The 20,953-nt window shown below is 50.6% G+C and overlaps 3 protein-coding genes and 1 non-coding gene across 5 annotated transcripts; 2 read left to right on the top strand and 2 right to left on the bottom strand.

Annotated features, from left to right (window-relative positions):
- Positions 1-987: 987 nt before the first annotated feature.
- On the bottom strand, positions 988-6,113 carry RPS3A (ribosomal protein S3A). Of its 2 annotated transcripts, none has more exons than XM_074147098.1 (6): positions 5,831-6,113; positions 4,953-5,056; positions 3,528-3,715; positions 3,145-3,353; positions 2,492-2,601; positions 988-1,899 (listed from the first exon to the last, which is right to left on the bottom strand). In XM_074147098.1, the coding sequence occupies exons 1-6, from the start codon at positions 5,890-5,892 to the stop codon at positions 1,778-1,780; spliced, it is 795 nt and encodes a 264-aa protein (XP_074003199.1). In that variant the 5' UTR covers positions 5,893-6,113; the 3' UTR covers positions 988-1,777. The 2 variants fall into 2 exon arrangements, with proteins under 2 accessions (XP_074003199.1, XP_074003200.1); XM_074147099.1 differs by having other exon boundaries at positions 3,145-3,209; positions 3,612-3,715; positions 5,831-5,892.
- On the bottom strand, positions 2,170-2,239 carry LOC141465149 (small nucleolar RNA SNORD73). The gene has a single exon (XR_012463278.1). It is a non-coding gene; the product is annotated as a small nucleolar RNA SNORD73 (small nucleolar RNA).
- LOC141464294 (ribonuclease CL2-like) lies at positions 6,015-10,050 on the top strand. The gene is made up of 2 exons (XM_074147100.1): positions 6,015-6,262; positions 9,534-10,050. Exons 1-2 carry the CDS (start codon positions 6,248-6,250, stop codon positions 9,969-9,971), a joined length of 453 nt encoding a protein of 150 aa, XP_074003201.1. The 5' UTR covers positions 6,015-6,247; the 3' UTR covers positions 9,972-10,050.
- Positions 10,051-15,574: 5,524 nt separating this feature from the next.
- MBOAT4 (membrane bound ghrelin O-acyltransferase MBOAT4) lies at positions 15,575-17,668 on the top strand. The gene is made up of 3 exons (XM_074148272.1): positions 15,575-15,693; positions 16,249-16,464; positions 16,753-17,668. Exons 1-3 carry the CDS (start codon positions 15,575-15,577, stop codon positions 17,666-17,668), a joined length of 1,251 nt encoding a protein of 416 aa, XP_074004373.1.
- Positions 17,669-20,953: the final 3,285 nt, after the last annotated feature.

Genomic DNA, 20,953 nt, shown 5'->3' with positions numbered 1-20,953 from the left:
AGAAAGCACCCGTTACTAGAAAGCTCTGACAGATCTTACTCTAATGCAGGGCTTGAATATGTGCACACATATGTGCACATATGTGTACACACCTGCATTAAAACTTACTGTAGTAGCTTCAAGGATTTTTTAGCCTCACTACGGTTTGTTTTTCTAACTCCATTGAACAGTTCTGATTTTTGTTAGAGAAACGAAGGGGTATTTGGTGCAATTTATGGCTTAAAAAAATATGACTGGGATTCTTGAAGGAGAACACCACCTGCCTCGGCAGTACAGATGATAAGAGCAAAGCAGAAGATTAAAAGCAGCACTATTCCTTTTCTCCTGTTTCAGCACGGAAGTTTTGAGCACTCCCTGTCCCTCCAAGACACAAACTGGAAAAAGCAGAAGATGTAGGCCTGTATTTATAATCCAATATAGTTACCTGAATATTAAGTCATGGGTTATTCCAAATATCATCAATAAATGAGTAACTTGAAATTACAACATGAAATCACATCACCTGCAGTCTTCTAAATGCAGGATTAGAGAACCCCTTCATTTTGCATGTTATTTGCTCCAAACCAGAGTTATCAACTAGGAAAAGGTAAAAATCCCCGACAGTGAAGAGCACAGCCCTGGTGGGAGGTGCCCCTCTATTTTTCCCCCAGGTATCTGTGCTGGAACAGTAACATTTCATGACTTTCCTCCATTTCTTGTCCTACGCACTGTCACAGCCGACTGCAAGAGCCACCACGCTCCGTGACCTCCCTAAAGAGGTCAGTACCATTCCTTGTGTTCTCAGGTTATAAATCACAAACTTGCCAACAGCGTAATAGCGCAACCTTTCAGTTTGTTGCCCAGCTGTACACAAAACATGCCGATAGTGCAAAATACTCTGCATATTAGCCAGAAAAACACAGTACATTTTCTAAGCAAGCCTAAGTCAAACAAGCAGCAAAACCAGTATTTGTTATCAGATAATGGAAAAAGCACTTTAAGCTATTTGCTGGGTAATTTTAAGTGCTTTATTTTCAGAACACAGACCATTGCCCTTTTTTGGTAGAATTTCCGACCCCTCCCCCCAAGAAGTTCCACCAGTTCTTCAACTGGGATTACAGTTACCCCTCAGTTCTGACAGAGGTTATAAAACTCCATACAACCCTACTCAAGCGTATTCTGCGTTTCTACACTGCTCAAAACTAGCACTGCTCCCATAATCAAAATCACAACTTAAAGATCTTTTAACACCTTTTGTGTATCAGGACCAAATCTGTCCCATGAGAGGCCATATCAAATAAATTACTACCCAAGAGCTTCAACATACACATATGTAATTCTCAAGTCAATAGCCTGACAAATCCCTAAGACTTCCTTATAAAAAATTCTGAAACACTAAGCTTCCCTGTGCGGCATCCCATTTGCCCTGTACCACGCTCCTCTTCGAAGCACCTTTCACCAATGCAACAGAAGCTACAACCTCTGCGCACGCCCACAAGATTTCTTTTGGGAGGACAAAAATTACTGGGAAAAACCAACAAACAGAATCCTTGGTACTGTAGTTTCCACTTTTCAAAAAAGGACAACCCACCTTCTTCCACCCATCTCACAACACCAATCATGAAAAACGGATGTCCAAAACTATTTTTTCTTTTTCATTTTTCTTAAACCAAGACAATAGGTTTTCCTTACTAAAAACCATCCAGGTATCCAGTACCAATGTTGTCCAGTACCAATACAGGCAACCAAGTGTTAGTTCTGGATATTAAAACTTTTATTTTCCAATTGATTTTTAGTTTCAGACAGACTCTTGCACAGGCGGCTCGTATCCATCAGCTCGCTCTACTTTGGTGCCCGCCTCATCCCCAGAAGGTTTTCCAGCACCACCACCTTCACCATGCAGTTCCATCAGCTTGCCCACTAAAAAAAGAAGTTATTGTGAACAGTGAGAGATGCACCTATTTAAAACAGGTTTACATTATTGAATTGTTTATCATACACAAATTATACCACCAGAGCATCTAATGTAGGTAATGTAATTCCAGAAAGCTCATGCAAGGAGATGCTGATGCATTAACTGACAGTCAGCAAAAAAACCAAGCAGTGAACTAAGTGCTACGTAATGAAATGGCAAATTAAACCTTTTTAAAAAAAGAGCTAAGTCAGGAACCTACTACTGCGCTATATGGGAATGTCAGAAAAAGGGAAAACAGAATCATTCCGTATCATCTGGGACCGAAACATATTGTCATCATTCATTCCCAAGCCAAAACCTTTAAACATTCAGCAAGAATTCAAAAAAAGCTCCACAATGAACGATCACTGATTCGCTTTCAAGCCTGAAAGCCAAATGTTTAAACTAGAAGGACAAGCCTTTCTATTTTTACTACTCCAGCTACTTAAGCTTATAACACTGCTTTAATATCTTTATCCAAAAGCAAACACATTTTAAAATTAAAAGCTTCCCACATCCTTCTCTAAGAACACTAAATGTTTGCAGTAATCAACTTACATTCAAACTTGGGCTTCTTCAGCATCTTCACCTTGCGGACATAGACATCATGGAGAGGGTAAATGGACTGACACGCCTTCTCTATGTCTTTGCCAATGCTGTCTGGGATCCTGAGATACCAGAGGATAGATCAGTACCAGAATGTTAAAAATTGTGCATATTGTGAATATTCTACAGAAGTTCGCATCACCAATACTATCTTCACTTTGACAATTTTCTTTAAGTACGTTTAGATTATAAGACATATTTTCCTTGCAATTTTAGAAGGGCTATAGTGCAAGTGTGCTCATTTTGAGAGCAAATTTGCAATCAAATCTTTGGAAGTTAAAGACCATACTTTGGAAAACTTCCTTCTCTCCAAAGAACCCAGAAAGTCAACCCCAGCTGATCGGAATTACAGTTTTAGTCTGCAGAAATATGAATCAAAAAATCTCTGGAGAGCTTGATTTTACATTTATGCAAAGATGATGGCTGATGGAAGTCAAATATGATGCAGCAACTAAGAGAGTGTTAAAAGGCACATTAGCTTTTCAACATGAGAAGCACCTTGCCTGGTCCCTACCATACTGTACACGAAACACCAGCATTCCCTAAGAGCTCGGTAACAACTGACCACTGTAGGGGAGAAAAAAGAAAACACAGGGAAAGCTTACAGCTTATTGACAACTTCTTTCAGGTCATTGGTTTGGACCTCTCGGGTCATGATTTCCATCATCTTCTTGCGAATCTGTCGAACCTGCTGATGCTGGGCATACGAGGTCTTGCGGATTTGGTTATTACGCTTCTTCGTAAAGCCCACGCAGAAGAGGCGCAGTAGGTAACCATCGGTAGTTTTGACATCTACATGGGCTTCAATCATTGTCTAGAAAAGAAACGGTCATTTATCATCAACGTGGTGGACAGGTTTCTCAAAACCATGCCCCTGACAGTCATTAATGCCTGCTGATGCCACTTCAAGCATCACTTTACAACGCATCAGTCATTATCTCCTTTCCGAAAGGCACGAGCAACAGTACAGACCTTGTTCTTTACATACCTGCCATTTTTTGACCATGGAGCACATTTTATCCCGGGTGAGGTCCATTCCATGGAAGTTGGTCAGACAATTTTTGCCCTGAACATCCTCAGTTATCAGTTTAAATTTACGGAAGGCAACCTCATCATTCTGCAGGTCAGCCAGACTCACTTCAAATACACGGCCCTTCAGCCCATCAGAGGCAATTTCTGTATTATGAAACAAAATAAACCACCTTTTATTAACATTAGAAAAGCATTACTCAAATCAGATACTAAATTTCTGTTTGACATTTTCTAATAGTAGGCGATGCTACCAACTTCACAGCTCTAAAGTTTCTATGTATCTCGAGCAAGAGCAAACCAACTCATAGAACCACATACCGTATTTTGTTAACTTTGTGAAGAATCTTTTAAAGACAATTATATCAGATGCTGAACACAAGTAACACTATACTGCAGATTCCAGCATGTGTAATAGTTTTTTGTTTATTTTTTTTTGAAAGGGGTTACAAAGTATTTGGAAATTTTGAACAATAATGAAAATACAAACATAAAAAGCCATGTTTGCTCAGCAGAGGTAAAGCAGCAACACACACCTAAATACAGTTATTTCACAGCTCTACCTCTAACAATTAGCCATTTTAACACCGGCTGGCTCATACTCGGTTTACAGTGACCCTTATTTTACTTGTTTTACATGTATACAATTCAAAACAACGATCATCTTCGTAACTTAAAGTGCAACCAGAATAGTGTAATGCAACTATTTGGCCATTCTACACAGCTAACCTTCCAAAAATACTGTTACCTCTATCCAGATAACCCTGTGTTTTTAACAGGGCCTTCCTTTTTCTAAGGTTTGCCAGATCATATAAAAAACCTTTACCACTCAAGTGATACACCTACACCCATTAAATTACCAATTCTAGCTCTCAACAGAGATCTCTTCACCTAAAAGCTTCAAATTTCAGTCTCTTCTAACATGATGGCCTTGATGATCCTACTATGACCAAGGTCTCCTGTAACACACTCTCCACATCTTTCTCTGTGATAATCAGAACAACTCCTTAATTCTTAACTTTCCTCAAACTCATAGTTAGCACAACAGCAGTTCATTAGAAACTTCAGGCACATCCTGTCGTATCCATGGTTTGGTGCTCTTGTACAAACAAGAACCACACCACATTAGCTTCCCTGCAACTAAGCTCACTTATTTAAACAACTCTGTCAACTGAAGAAAACTCACTCCAATCAAGTAATTAAGTTAGATGTGCTTTTTTTTAAAAAAAAAAAAAAAAAAAAAAAAAAAAGCACAAACCAACTTCCAGGTTCATAATATTATAAGCAAAAACTACTTGTCAGCAGTTCTTGAATCAAGTCTCATTTGGAGCTAGCACATGGAACAAATCCATCTCCCTCTACTGCATAAAACCCCACTACTCACTAGTTCCTTGAGTCCTGGTGACAAGCGTCTTCCCGATGTTTCGGATATTAAACATTGCTGGTGCTTTGACATCATACCAGTCCTTTTTGGAGAAAGGATCGACCCTTAATTTAAATAAAGCAAAAAAAATTTTTAAAATTATTTTCTCAGATTACACCAGGCTGAAGTAAGACCTTCCTCCTCATGCACTTTGTGAAATGGAAATGCAAACGTCAACATTTTGTGCTTTCAAGTTTCACATGGGCAGGTTGGTGAGTATGTGAATACAGAGAGGCAGCATTGCCCACTGCAGTGAGGCAGGCGTTCATTCCAATTTACCTCAGAAGGAGAAAAATCAACTGCAGAAACACCATAAAGCTAAGATAGCAAAAAACCAGACCGCTACAGTTCCGGCTGCCTCTCAGGAGCGATACAAGCCGTGCGCTTTAAGTTCCCCATGAAGGCCACGCTTCATGTCTCGGTTTCTGCGGCTAGAACTCACCAGGCCCCGTGAAGCCTGCACCACCGCCACCGGAGAAACCCCGCTTCTACAGGGAGCAAGCTACGGCTTCAGCTCGCCGGGCCTGCGCCCCTCGGGATGGCAGCCGGGGCGCTCCCCACCCCGAGGCCCTTCCCGGGGCCGGGACAACGAGCACACGGCGGGGCTGCAGGGAAGCCCAGCTCGGCCGGGATTCCGCGCTCTCACAGCGACAGGGCCCTCCCCGCGGCCCGCCGCCACGCCGCTCGCCTCAAGCCGGCCGCCGCCATGACAGCAGCGGCCCGCTCCCGCCGGGCCGCCCGCCCGCCCGCCATCCGCCCCGTATCCGCGGCATCCTATCGCCGCGGCGGCTCACCCGGCGCCCCCGGGCCCCGTCCCTTCCCCTCCTGGCCGCCCTTACACTTTCTTCTTGGCGCCCTTCTTGCCGCCCTTGGTGAGACGCTTGTTCTTGCCCACCGCCATGGTCCCGCCCGGGCAACGAAAAGGCCGGAAGCCGCCGCTCGCGCGAGATTATACGAGAGCGGGGCTGGGGCGAGAAGTGCGGGCGGCGGCAGCGTTCTCGCGAGAGTGGGCCGGGACGGGCCGGGGCGGGGACGGACAGACCCTCTTTCGGGGTTCCCCAGTGGCTTCTGTGCGCCTTTCGGGACCCCCCGGCACCCTCCTTGCGCTTCTCGGTGCTCCCCGCGCACTGGGGAGCCCTGCGGAAGAGGCAGCGCTTGGGGAGCCGGTGAGCCGGAAGAGGCCGCGGCGGCTCCGCTGGGCCCCGCCCTGCGGTCTGGAGAAGCCCCTCTGTCGGGAGGGTGTTCTGTGACCTGCGATGGCGCTGGGAAAGGTGAGCTGCCTGTGGGTCGAGGGGTGACACCTGTTCATTCCCGCCGTTGAGACCGCTGGAATTTTAGCAGCCGCTGAGCCACGTCGCCGTCCTCTTGGGCAGGCGCAGGCCTGTGGTGTAAGATTTACCTGAGACACTAAGGTTTGCTCGCTGTCTATATGCTGATGCCTTTTCCACCTTATTAAAGCTTTTCTCTTCTTGAGCCTTTTGTTGTCGAGCCTTTCTTTCAGAAAGAGCCCTGCGCTGCCTCTCTTCCTGTCTGCCTCGCCTCACCACCCCACCACACACTCCCCATGGCCCTCAGAGCTCCTTTCTTGGGCACCCCAACCTCCTCCGTGTGCCTTACGGTGCACCCCTGGGTCCCCAGGGAGCCACAAGGCGCCTGGTCCCCAGAGCACACAGAGCGCCACTCTGCGGACCCTTGGTTGAACAACAGATCGGTACTTGGTGGCAACACAGCACTGGGGATGGAGACACTGGGATGATGCTGGCTATCAAGCATGTGCGCATATGGGGCAGAGCACCGTGGGGTTTGCTGCTCTGGCTCTGTGCAAACAGAGCAACAGCCCAAAAGGCAGCTGCCTACTCGTACAGGTTCTATGGAGCCAGTAGCCCACAGCTTGCAGGATAAATCTGGACAGGGGCTTTTCCTCTGCAGCCTCAGGTTGAGGATGGCCTATGTTGGCAGGGCAGAGGCCAAGGGTGGTTGTTCTCCAAGGGCTGCAGGGTTGAGATAGAAAGAAAGAGTGTGGGGATCAGACCCCTGTGTCTGCAGAGGCCCCAGGCATCTCTCCAGACAGTGCCAGCCCACCCAGCCCTTCCCATGCAATGAGGAAGCTGAAGCTGCGAGGCCAACTAGAAGTTGCTGGTCTGGGCTGCCTCAAGCGCCTCGACTGATTCCTCCTGTCCCCTCTGCACAAGGGTGCAGAGCCCGCCTTGCCTGAGGCAGGGCACGCTGCACTCAGTAACCCATCCAGACAGTCTGCAGCTCCTCACCCTCATGCCTTTGCTGCACAGTGAGCCCCAGGCACAGGCAACCCATCACCCCTGCGTTTCCCAACAGCGCAGCCCCACCAGGCTGTGACAGCCTGACCATCCTGCAGGCCTACCTGCAGGCAGGGCTGGCCCTGGGGCGGCACAGGACAGCAGCTGAGGGGAGTGCATGGGGCAGGAGGAGGCTCCCATCAGCTCACTTGTGGGGGCAAGGATGGGAGAGGGAGATGCAGCGCCCAAGCCAGCACCGGCCAGTCGGGCCTGGGACAAGAGGGGACCACAGGCTGTGGCTCACCAATGGACCTCACAGCAACCTCTGGCAAGGATGCCTGAGGGTCCTCCAGGGAGAGTAGGCTCTGGCACAGGTACTCCTGTACCATGCCAGCTAGAGACAGCACTGGGACGCAGGGCTGATGTGGACGCTTGCCAGGCGTTCGGGCTTGTTCCTACTCCTCCTGGGGACTCCATCCCCTTCCCACCCACACTGAGACAGTGGAAGGCAGGTTGTGTCTGGGGGTTGATAATGAGAGCCCCCATCTTGCTTCCATGCCCAGTGGGAGCAGGGTCTTGTCAGCCGCAAGAGAGTCAGCAAGGGGGCTGTGCTGACCTTCCATGTCTGCAAGGTTTTGACCAGATGCCTGAGTTGTTCCTATTGCAGGGGCTGTGCAACTCTAAGGAAGATTTGAGGCCCACAGAGCTGTAGAGATGGGAAGATGCCACCACAGCCCAGGACAGGGCACTTTCCACCTTCATCGTGGCCAGTCTTAGAGCTTTTCCAGCTCTTTTGGGGAAGGTGGTGACCAGGACCTCAGACTGGTCTTCCTCAGACTGAAGGACATCAGTGGGCCTGGGATAGACAGGGGGCCAGCTCTGTGCTGTCCTTGGGGACAAGTGGGTCAGGTCTGACAGTGACAAACACCCGAAGGGTGCGTCTCTCAGCAGCCTGTGGCCCTAGTGCTGAGGCCCACCCATGAAGTGTCAGCATCTGGTATCATTGTCCTCCTTGAATCACTGGTGGGGTCAAGCTTAGTTGGTCACGTGGAAGAAGAGCAGCTGAGGGCTCCTGTTGACTTTATTCCTCATCCTCCATTTGCCGCTTCCCATCACAGTCTCTATCATGTCTTTGAAGAGGTGGGTGGAGATCACTTGCATCTGGTGGTGACAGCCTCTCCCGGGCACTGTGTGCTCTTCCTCTGGAGGGGACACATTCTCCCTGGGGCTCCATCAGGTTCTCCCAGGTAGTCGAGGCAAAAGGGTTGATTTTTGATGGGACTGAGGCTGGCTTCTGGCTCTTTGCTTATCTCTGCCTCAGCAGAACAGCTGGGAGCGCATGAGGAACAGTGGCAGTTCCCAGGGGTTTGACCTTGCCTGCTAGGGGCATAAGGGGAAGGGACACATAGCTCCTGAAGTAATGCGGGGCAGCTGTGGACATACCACATTGTCCAAGAGGGGCAGGAGAGTCTGTCAGCTGCCCCAGAGGTGATGCTGACATCTTGTACCCCCACCAGGGAACTAGGTATCTTGCCCTGCCACCCCTGCCCCCGTGGCCCAGGTCAGAAGGCACGGTCCAAGGCAACATGGGCAGGGGGCACCCGAGGGGACATGTGCAGCCAGTCACGTGGTTTGTTAATGACTACCTAATGACCTTGGGGGGCCTGCAAGGGGGAATGGGTCTTCCTGGATGTCTGGTTCCACCCCACACATCTGCTGGACCTTGCTCTTTGCCCTGCCCCTCCTCCTGGATCCTTGCCCATTGGGCCCAGCTAGGGGCCAGTATAAAAGTGGCGTGGGGAAGTGGGAGGGATCCTGGAGACCCTGAGGCCATAAGGGAAACTGAGGCACACAGATGCGGGTGAGGGATGCATAGGGTGTCTGCGGGAGGGGACTTTGAAGGAACCCCAGCATCCAATGTGGGAGGGAGGATATGTAGGGGATCTGGGTGTCAGAGCAAGAGGGTGGATCTACAGGGGACCCAGGGGCCCAGGGGGGGTGTTCCATAGGGGACCCAGGCATTCAGGGGGGTGCGGAACTATAGGGGACCCCGGTGTCCATGGGGTATTCTGACAGGACCAGCATCCTGGTGGGATCCACAGATGGCCCAGGTGTCCAGGGGATTGCTGTAGTGGACCCAGGAGTCCAAGGAGGAGGGTCCCTGTGCATTTAAAGGTGGTACGGAAGGGTGTCTGGGAGGGGGAATTTGTAGAGGAATTGAGCGTCTGGGGTGGGATTTCCAGGTGGGAGCCCAGAACTCCAATAGCCCTGACCCCACTTTCCACAGGTGTCCATGGCGGGCTGGGCCCTATGCGTGGTCCTGGTGCTGGCTGCACTGGCAGGGACGGTGGCCGAGACCCGCTACGAGAAGTTCCTGCGGCAGCATGTGGACCACCCCCGGACATCCACGCTGGCAGCCCACCGCTACTGTGAGACCATGCTGGCACGCCGGCGGGTGACGGCCCCGGGGCGGCCCTGCAAGCCCTCCAACACCTTTGTCCATGCGTCGGCCGGGGAGCTGGTGGCCGCCTGCAGCCAGATGCCTGATGCAGAGGGGTTCCACAGCACCCCGACAGCCATGAGCCTCACTGCCTGCCGCCTGCGAGGGGGGGACACCCGCCCCCCTTGCGCCTACCGAGCTCGACAGCTCCAGCACCACGTGCGGGTCTCCTGCCTGAATGGGCTGCCTGTGCACCTTGCTGGCACCTACGCGCCCCCCCAGTGAGGCTTGACCAGGGGGATCATGGATTTTTCCTCTCTCTGGGGGCTCTGTCAGGGGCCTGCAATAAAGGAAGTGCCACAGGCCTGGGCTCCGGCATCAGCTTCTGGGGGGACCCTGCGATCCTACCCCTCCCTGGGTGCCCCTGAGCCCTTTTGGGTGTCCCCAACCCAATCCCAACCTGCCCCCCCTGTGTGTCTCATAAACCCCTGGGTTTTCCCAACCTCCTGGGTGTTCCATGTCCCCCTGGGGTGCCTCTGACCTCTCCTATGCCCCATAGACTCCCCCTTTCCGGGTGCTCCACAACTCCCTGGGTGCCACATAGGGCTCCCCGATCCCCTGGATGTGCACCCAATGCTCTCCCCTGGTATCCCAACTCTTTGGATGTCACATTGCTTTCCTGGATGCCCCATAGCTCCCACAGGGTCTCCCAACCTCCCATGTGCCTCATAACCCCCGAGGTACCCCCAACTTCCCCCATGCCTGCCCCATAAACCTTCATGTGCCCCACAGTCCTCTCTCCCATATGCCTCTGACCCCATCTGGGGCCTCTCTGGGGCCGAGGCTGCTCTTGGGCCCCCTTGGCACCCCCAGGGAGCCGAGCACTGGCTGGGGCCACACATAGCCCTGAACCACCACCACATGCACCCAGAACACACACAAAACTACAATGCATGCACACACACGCAAACACACAACGCACACAAAACATGCACTGTGCACACAACACACAAGCACACACCGCGCTTGCAACAAAAAGCGTGCATACAACACACAAGCACGTGCACACAACACAAACACTAGATGCACACGCATACACAAACTTATATTTTCTTGGGTTTGGGTGAGATTTCATGTGTCTCAGCTTGTGTTCATCACCTCTGGTCCTGTCAGGGGGCGCCACTAAGAAGACCATAACTCCCTTGTCTTCATTCCTCCCCATCAGTGCTTATCAGTACACTGATAAGTTCCCCCTACCTGAGCCTTGTCTTCTCCAGGCTGAACAGTCACAGCTCTCTCAGCCTTTCCTCTTACCAGAGATGCTCCACTCCACCGTCATCAGCTCTTTCTGGACTCTCTCCAGTATGTCCATGTCTCTCTTGGACTGGGGATCACTGGGTCCAGCACTCCAGGTGTTTCTCACTAGTGCTGAGCAGAGGAGCTGGATCATCTCCATCGACTTGCTGGCAACACTCTGCTTAATGCAGCCCAGCAGGCTGGTGGTCCTCTTTGCTCTGGTCCTATTACTGAGGGAGCCCTGAGGACTCCAATGGAAGCGCTGACATCCAGGTGCTGTGTTGCCGCAAAAAAGGCAGCCTGAATGCACTCAGAAATTGTAGTGGAGGAGGAAAAGAAGGGCAGCAATTGGTCTTCCTGATCCTTCTCAATTGCTCCCTGTCCAAGATGTCTCTTCCTCATGTGCCTTGAGTAACTCAGGTGCTCCTTTTCTGGAATTCAGCAGAAGGGGCTCTTCACAGATTGGTGAGATCCAGCTCTCAGCCCTGCCCCAGTGAGGAGAGCTCTACTCCCTGTACACTGGAGAGGAATTGGAGTATTTCAAGGGCATTAGGGCATTCCTGGCCTGGCAACTTCCAGCAGATTCACTTCACCCTACTCCCTCCTGGCCATGGGAGGAGCTGCGTGGGCTGACCGTCTCAGGAGGGAATGCCTGGGGTCTCTGCAAGGATGAGGATTTGATCTATGCACTGTTTCTTTCTACTTTGGTTCTTCAAGGCTTGTGAGAGGGCTCCAGCCTCTCCATCTGTTCTCTGGCAGCTCAGATCGACTTGACACTGAGAGAGAAAAATATCACCACTGTGATTTACCCTATGAGCCATGCACTACAGGCTCTGAAGAGCATGGGAGAGATGGTACCTGTCTTGGGGAGACAGCTCTGAGCAGCAGCTCAAGAGCAGCAATCCCAGTCCTGGGGTGTCCTGCATGCTGGGGCTACCTGAGTGTGCTGGTAAGTCTGGGTTGTTCCTGGCATCTCCCCTTTTCCTACAGGGCAGCTCCACTCCTCCGGCACATCCCATCCCATCCCATCCCATCCCATCCCATCCCATCCCATCCCATCCCATCCCATTATTGCACTGTTGGTTTATCCCTCTGCTGTGTTTTCCCCCAAGAAGCAACTCTGCTTTTTCAGCATCTGTTGGTGTTTGTTCTTTGTGAAGGCTAAAGGGAAAAAAAACCTCAGCCACCAAGGAATTGGGATCACCCTGAGGGTATTAGGACACCCGCTCTTTCCGGCAGCCAGTGGCAATGCGGATCATACCCAGACACTTTATCCCTGAGGCAAAGCACCAGCTGATCTGCTGGCTTCGTAATAAGGATCAGAAAAGCTGCAGCTGCTTCTCCTGTCTCCAAAAGGAGATGCCAGGACAAGAACTGTCTCTCTGCAGGGTTTGCATATCACGTGAAAGGGGATGGAAAGGGAACAGCAAGCAGCCCGAGATCTTTTTTCCCCATCACTGGCTACTGCGCACGGTCCTTGGAGCTGCATACTTCTTGTCTCAGGAGCTCTGTGGTGGGGTTGAGGGGAACCAGCAGGGTGGATGATCTCCAGTGATGTCAGTCCCTGTATGAAATGTCCAAAAACCTTAGGCGGTACAGGAGGATCTGTCTCCATCTGGCCTTGGTCTCAACACTGAAGGAGAGAAAGGAGTTCCTAATAGGATTCTGCCTTGAAAGTAAATCACTTCTTTTGCCAGTGCTGGCGCAGGGAAGGGCACAGGGCTGGCCCCTCACCTACACAAAGTTCAGATGATGAGGCTGAGCTCAAGAGTTGCAAGGCCGTATTGCAGGCAAAAAAGGGACTTGCAGAAATTTCACTTAATTTATTTTTTTGCCAATTAACATTCCCTTCTAATTACTGACCTGGGTATTGAGAAGCACAGAAGATACAAAAAATCACACGAACACTTATGGAAATGCCTTTCCTCCCCCTTCCCCGGCACAACTTCAGCCCTCCGGGAGTGGGGTCACGGCTGCAATAGGAAACTTCTGCGCTATCCTTAAACTACCGGGATGCAGCCCTTTATTCAGGGAGACAAAGTGCCTTTGCCACAAGCAGCAATGGGCCATCTACAGGCGGCGCTCAGCAAAGCTGTAATGGTAACAAGTAGCAAAAAGCCAGGGTGGGACTGAAAAAAAGGAAGGATATTTGCATTTTTGTGTTTTAATAAACCATTGCATTTATTTCTTAGTTCCTTTCTCATTTAGGTACTTTCATGTCCTGCCTATCACAGCCAAACGTAAAGTCCCAAGGTTTGTGGTTGATTCTGCCTTGCAACACCACCAGGAGACAGAAACCGTCACCTCTGTTTTGTGGATGGGAGTTAAGCAGCTTTCCTAAGGCCACAGAGAGTCCGACACAGGAGCTCAGTCCAGGCCTCCTGAACCATATTTTAATGGCCTCTCTTCCTTTTTATGTGCATTTTTCTAAAGAAGAGACAAACAGTGTCAGTCTGACTTTTTCTTTAAAATTACTATTATTTTTTTTGCTTTCATTGTACATCTTTCACTTTGCAGTGTCCTGCAGCAGATCAGTATAGGATGCATTACTGTAGGCAACCAAAACCATTCCCAAAAGAGCACTATAGTCCATCAAGAAAGCAACTATAAAATTTCTGGATACTGGCCCAAAGCTAATATGTGAGACGTATCTGCTTGAATTTCATGCCCAGCGTTTGCTGTGACAGTGGTCAGCCTGCTCTTCTCACCTGCTGTATTACCAATTAATTCCTTAGCCAGGAACCGTTGCTTGTTTAGTACATGGAAATGAAGCAAATAATGCTCTCTGACGTGCTTCACTATAGCTCACGTGCTCGCTCTAAGACCACACTTCCACCGCCCAGCATCTGATGGTATAAAATGAGAGACACGAGCAGTGTGTTAACATTTCCAATGCTACTGTGGAAATTAATTTCTGCTTCTTGAAAAGCAATGGCATTTTTGCAGAACCATAGCAGGGAATTGCTTAAGCAGGCACTGCAAAGGCCTTCAAAAATATTTACTCAGAAAAGTCAATACTGGGCTTCATGGATTTGGGAGAATGAGTCCCGTGAAACCAGGCTGTCGCTGCATGCCACGCATGCCAAAATTGACATGGAAAAAGCTTCTCTCTGGTGCTATCGCTTGCTCTTAAAATATACACTGCACAAATAGAGCAAAATACAGCTGGCTTCTCTGCAGCATTTGCTCTAATAATTTTTTCCATGGGTTTTGTTCCCCCGCCTTCTTGTAACCAAATAACCCATCCAAACAATGTGGAAAGCTTTCCAACATCACGATAGCTTGAAAATCTCAGTGAAGAGTGGAAGCATTCAAAGCATTCATACGAATCAGATTTGATATACTTTTAAAATAAAAATTTCTTTTCTTTTTTTTTTTTTTGAGTACAGTTCTTTCTGTAACTTTAGGCACCAATTTTGCTCTTTTTATTGAGTAACAGACTTATCTAGATATTTTGAAGCACTCATCTGAGGAAGGGGAAAGCCTTACTTCTTCTACCCCTTCAATATGTTATCTTTTTTCTTCCAGAAGGAAATTCCAGGGTATTCCTCTTTCTATTCACACTGATCATATGCCTAAAATAAAGTAGATATCAACTGATATCTTTATATATTTCTAAAAAAAAAACCATGGGCTTTCATTTGAATTTGTCTGTTATTCCTTAGCTGTATCTCATAAAGAAGAGTCAAGTCCTGTAGACTCATTTTCTTAGGGTTTTTTGTCTGTTTAGCATGAAATACTTCTGGTTGCATTGTGAGAGCAATAGCAACTGGCTTCATGTTACTCTAGAGATGACTCTTCATATCACTTTTCAAGTCTGGCCCAAAAGAGGACCTTTTGCTTTCTCATACGGCACATTTTTGAATGAATGTGCAGTTTAAACATTTTAACTGCAATGACTGATTTCTACTATCACAAGTACCTCCATGAGTCCATTTTTAAAAATGTATTTACTTGAAAAAAAAATTGTTTGGAGAGAATAGAGCATCTCCTTTATCTCTGGCAGATGAAAAGGCCCTGTAGCTTGGTCTGAGTGGTGGGGTGGAGGGGCTCACCCTCCCTTGTCACTGAGAAGTGGCAGAACCCATTCTTTCCTTTCTGTGACCAAGGGTTTAAGTACAGGGATGTCCCCACCACTGCCCCATAACAAGTAAGCCAGGAAAAAGCCACAGCTTTCTGTGAAAGACTGAGCTGAGCAGCAGCAAAGAGAAAGGACCAAGCCTCTGGGAGTACCTGGGGATTTTGCTCTGAGGTGCATCCCAGCATGGCATGTGTGGCAGCCCAAAGATGCTCTTATCTAGGCAGCTTGCTCTCACTGCCTTCGAAGCATGTGGTAATGGCCCAGGCGTCTGGCAGAGCAAATAACCAACCCCAGCTTTTTCCACCTACACACAAACCTCAGGACAGAGGTGCTTGAAGGAGTCAACACTGATGAATGCAAAAAACATGCTCTTTTTCCTGCAGATTCCTCTGTTTCCTTTCTCTGCTCTGTTTTTTTTTGAGATCCTGCCACATATAAAGAGGAGCCAGAGCAGCCCTTGGCTCAGTCCTTTCTCCAGGCATCAGAGACAGCTGAAGAAGCACAGTACTCGATGCGCTGGGCAGACCTGCTTCTCCTTCTTCCTGCAGCCCCATACCGACTGGCGGCTTTCCCCTTCGCTGCTCTCTTCCACCATCTCTGTGCTTCGGGGCACCTCTCTCTGACTGCCCGGTATGTGGTCATCGCTCCTCCTGCTGTGCCAAGGGCAAGTCATGCCTGTGGATGCTTTCTGGGGGCTCTCCTGGTCAGGGTACAGTGGGACACGTGGTAGTAAGTCCCTGCTAACTCGGTAGGGACATTTGTATGGCTCTGATGTGAGCTGTCCCCTTCTTCAATGCCCCCCTCTCTGCACTAGAGCCAGCTCAAGGTTGTTAAGGACAAAACAGCCAGGCCAGACACTCCGGTGTTGTGAGAGACGGGTTTAGGGGTGTACCAGGATGAGCACATGGGCGAGGGGAGCAGGACAGGGTATGGGGACTATCTCTGTTGTAATTAAGATGGGGGCCAGACAGGGCCAGCAATATCTGTCCCAGTCCCTCCGCTCCATTCCTGCTTGCAGCCACAATGGCTCTGGTGTTCCCTCAGCCCCATGAGAGGCCACGAGGCAGACCACAGGGGGACTGTGGAGGCTACAGGACCCAGACTAAGCTCCGCTGACAACAGTGGCAGGAGTTTCAAGCCACATTTTCCTCAAAATGCATCCAAAAGGTACCTGGTCTCTTCTAGGTACATATTCCTCCTCACCGGAGGATGCCTCCTTGCTGCCACAGCCATGGGCAGCTACGCCGTGTTACTCCTCATCCCTGCTGCTGGCTCTGTGCTCGTCCTCCTCTCCGTCAGCCCAGTTCATGTCCACACCTGGGTCTTCGCCCTCCAGATGTCCTGGCAGACGCTCTGCCACCTGGGTCTGAGCAGCCAGGATCTGGACCCTCAGGATGCCAGGTAACTCTCCGGCTCTGCCTCCTTCCTGCCCCTTCCCTAGGCAGGCTGGGGGCTCTCCCAGCCATTTTGTGGGGGTAGAGGGCCCCCCGGGCCACACTGGCTCGCTGTTCCACAGCCGTCAGTCTCTGCTCTGGCTCCAGCTGCATCCTTGTGTGTGGGCAATGCTGTGGGCATGGTAGTGCTCTGGGGATGTGGGACAGCACATCCCCCATGTGTGGCCTTGCACCCCTGCCTCTAACACTCCCTTCGAGGGACTCTGAGCAGCTCTCGGGTGCCCTCTCCTTCCAGGCCAGCCATCGCCCTCTCCGCCATCATGCTGCTCACCCAGAAGGCTACGTCTCTGGCTCTGGACATCCACGAAGGAGTCATGCCGCTCCAGCTGGGCCAGGGGCTTTTGCAGCGCACCTTGCCCCTCTGCAGCTACCTGCTCTTTTTCCCAGCCCTCCTCGGAGGACCCCTGTGCTCCTTCAGCAGGTTTCAAGCCCAGGCTGAGTCCTCGGGGGCTCTCCCCCACCGGCTGAGGGCCACCAGCCAGCGGTGCCTCTGTGCCCTGGCCCTGCAGGGGCTGCGTGCCGGGCTGGCAGGAGGCCTGGCTGGCAGGCAGGGCTGTGCTGGCCTGGGCTGCCTGCCCTGCCTCTGGGCACGGGCCCTGCTCCTCAGGCTGGCCTACTACATGCACTGGGTGCTGGATGAGGCCCTCCTTGAGGTGGCGGGTTTCGGGCCAGAGGAGGGCCAGGGAGACCTTTCCCTCCATGACCTGTGGACGCTGGAGACCACCCACCGCCTGGCCGTCTTCACCCGAACCTGGAACAAGAGCACGTCCCGTTGGTTGAGGAGACTGGTCTTCCAGCGCTGCCCAGCCCAGCCGCTTCTAGCCACTTTTGCCTTCTCTGCCTGGTGGCATGGCCTCCGGGCCGGGCAGGTCTTTGGTTTCCTCTGCTGGGCTGTCATGGTGGAGGCCGACTATCGCATCCATCCCTTCCTCAGTGCCTGGGCCACCTCCCAGGGTGTGAAGCTCCTCTACTGTGGCACAACCTGGGTCTTCACGCAGCTCATCGTTGCCTACATCCTGGTGGCTGTGGAGACCGAGAGCTTCTCCATGCTCTGCCTGCTCTGGACTTCCTGCAACAGCATCCTTCCCCTCTCTTATGGCCTCGCACTGCTGCTGCTGCTGCTGCTTGCCAAGAAGCCAAAGCAGAACTGAGCCTGTCCCAGGTTAACTTGTGCAGCCAGTGGGGCACATCCCTGCACACATGAACACGCAGGGTGAGAAATGCTATTGGCCAAGCAATCTAATATAACAGCATCTCCAGAGAAACAGGTTGGCTTTTACTCCTGAGATATCCCCCAGCTTTGAGGGATGCTCTGAAGCAGGGAGGTGAGGTCATCAGACCACTGGCCAGAGGGCTTCTAGCAGCACTGCCTGCCTAATGTTTGTCTTGGGGCTTTTGGGTCTCAGCCTCTTCTCATATAGGAAGCACACAACCTCACCACAGAACTCATCTGTGCTACAAAAACTGTGTCCAGCTCCTGGGAGTCTGTCCTCCATGGTGATAGCAGGCACTGGTGGAGAGTTGCCTTGCCACCTTTCTTGTGTGCAAGGACCACTGGGAGCCTGGGCACAGGGAAAGGGGCTGCCAGTCTGTCTGGGGGCAGCACGAGACAAGAAACACCTCTTTCCCCACCCACAAGTACTACCAAGGTGCATGGGTCTGCAGTGCTCCTGTAGCAGTTGCCCCTCAGCACTGTCCCTGTGGCATGTGGACTCCAGACTGTGTTCCCAATTAGCCATCTCTTGCAATACCCACCCTCCACCAAGTGGGTGACATGCTTGGCCGCCAGGGCACAGGGTTGGCTCTGTCCCATGCCACACAGGGAAGAGGGGGATGACCCATCCCCTCCACCATTCTTGCAGAGGATCCTGGGCACGGGGGCAAGAATGTCTGCTAGAAAACAGAGGGCTACTGCCCATGGTAGGCTAAGGACGGCACGGGCAAGGGGGAGTAAGTCAGCAAAGTCCTCAGACTCAGCTGTGGCATTTAACCGAGGCTTAGGTGTCACTTTCCCCACAAAGATACACAGCAGAAACCCTAATGCACTTCTCCAGTTCACGCATTGGCCTAGGACCCAAAAACCTAGGACTGTTTAAGCTGGAGAAGCAGCATGAGCTACCACAAGGGAAAGCATGAGGAAAGCAGAGAGCTAAGTTTCTGTTTATATGAGAGGAAGCCACCCACCAGATCTCAAAATAATATAGCTGAAAATGCTACAAGACTATCGTTGGTCTCTTGTCTACTGGGCATGCTGCTGCAGGGTACCAGGACCAACACCAGAACCAGTCTCAAGTGCCCAAACTCAAGGGAAAGCACTTTGATCAGGTTAACATCCCACGCCATGCCAGGCCCTGTGCCAATACCTGTATCAATGTTTGTCACTGAACTGAAACTAAGCATGAAAAATGTGGGCTGATTGGACGTTTGGCTACTTCTTGAGTCCCACTGAATACCCAGTGCAAGCCTTGCAAGCCACTTGCCCCACATATAATGACCCTGTTGCCAGCACAGCTTGGATTTATCATGGCTAGGCCCTGTCTCCTTCAGTGCTGTCCTGCAGCGTTGCCTCCACCTTATTCCCTATATCCATGCTTAGAAACTGAGTCATCTCTTCATCTGATCTCTGAAAAACATGATGGGCTCCTTCAGGCAGGTTCTCCAGCTGTTTCATCACTCTGCTGGGCCATGTGAGACCACATGCAGCAAGTCAGGGCCAGACTTTCCAGGGCGATGTGTCCAGGATGGTCCACAGGACAGCAGTTCCCAAGCCAGGAGGCTCCTGCTACCTATGTTAGAGGGAAGTGGACCCAAGAGTCAGACACAAGAAAGCCAACACATAAAAAAAATTCCTGACCGCCACAGTTGGAGCTATCCCACATTCTTTCAGCAGGCAGGGACGTGCACGGCCTCCTCCCTAAGGGGATCAGGGGAAATTCATTGCAAATGGGTGCCCAGCCAAGGAACCATTCCCTCCCATCGGCAGCAACCACAGCCAAAGATTAAAAAAAATATAATAAAAAAAAAAAGGCCTGGAAAAGATTCACAGAAAGTATATGAAGTGTCAAAAAAACTGGGGAATTAAAACTTAAAATTCTCCCAAGAGAACAAGCTGGATCTGGAGGTGAATCAAGGCTGGAGGAAAGCACTCATGAATTTCTTTCCATTTTGAGCTGGGAGAGGAGTAGCTCAGCTAGTGACATCCTGTCTCAGCTAAGCTGATGCTGGCTCTCTCCATGTGTCCCAAACCCACCCCTTCTCCAAGGGCTGCAGAACTGGTGCCAGCAGCAGGGCAGCTCACCTCTGCTGCATGTTGCAGTGGAAGAGTAAAAGCAGCCCACAACATTTTGGAAAAATCAGTTTTTCTGAGCAGCAGCGTGGCCTCTCTAACAAGCTGCGTGGCTGCTACATGTCTGGATGGAGGGAAAGGGGACGGAGGAAGGCCAGGTCAGCTTTTCCCTCTTCCGTCATGCTGCTCTTGCATCGCATCTGTTGGAGGAGCATGTTTGCAGTGCACCCAGCCCTACACATTTTTAATTCAAACACCAGCAGCAATAAGACTGTCCCAGAACACAGGCCAGTGGCCCTGGCCTTTCACATGCCAGCTCATCTCTCGATAAAGGGGTTAAATAAATGCTAGACACAAGGGACAGGTGAATTACCAGGTGAAGGGAGGGAGCTGGAGGGATGGGGAAAGCAAAGCAACCTGGCCCTGACTTCCCCCCCGCAAGGCCTCGGAGGTGAATTGGGGATTTTCCATTTCATTAACTTTACAAGGGGTAATTCCCAGCATGCAGCATCATCCTTATGAACAGACCCATCCTGGGCTCTCTCTCACCCTTTCACAATCAACAGCCTGCCCAGCTGCACCACTAGACAGGAGAGCCACGCTGTGGTAGTATCTCACAAAGGTAATCGGCAGCTGATATTGAATTGCCCACAGTGGCAAACACAGCTGATACACAGAAAAAAAGCAGCAATTTTTGTTTTTCAAGTGAGAAGCAAAATAGATGCCAATAGAAAGATGTAAATTTGAAAGCCCCTCCTGGTTCTCCCTTGCCAATGAGCATTATGCAAATTGCTCTTACTTCCCAGGAGAAGCAGCTAACTGTGGAGAGGGGTGGTGTTCCCCAGCAAAAAGGCTCTGATGCTGGGGGGGGCAGGGATCAAAGGACTGTCCCACAGGCACAGAAATCAACTCAAGTACATTGACTTCATTAGAAACATGCACACACACTGGCAGGAGTTTATTAGTCCACAGATTTACCATATCATACCAAAAAAAAAAAAAAAAAAAAATCCCCCAAAATAGGGGTAGGTTTCCAGTTTTGCCTGCTCGCAAATTAAGAGTGCTGAGGGTATCAAATATGTCTTGTGCACTCTGAGCGGATTGTGGGGCAGGAGGTGAATGTGCATTCACAGCTGAGATTCAAGCCTCT

This window comes from Numenius arquata, chromosome 5 (assembly GCF_964106895.1).
Source record: "Numenius arquata chromosome 5, bNumArq3.hap1.1, whole genome shotgun sequence".
NCBI lineage: Eukaryota > Metazoa > Chordata > Aves > Charadriiformes > Scolopacidae > Numenius > Numenius arquata.
This window is presented reverse-complemented; position numbering and strand designations above follow the sequence as displayed.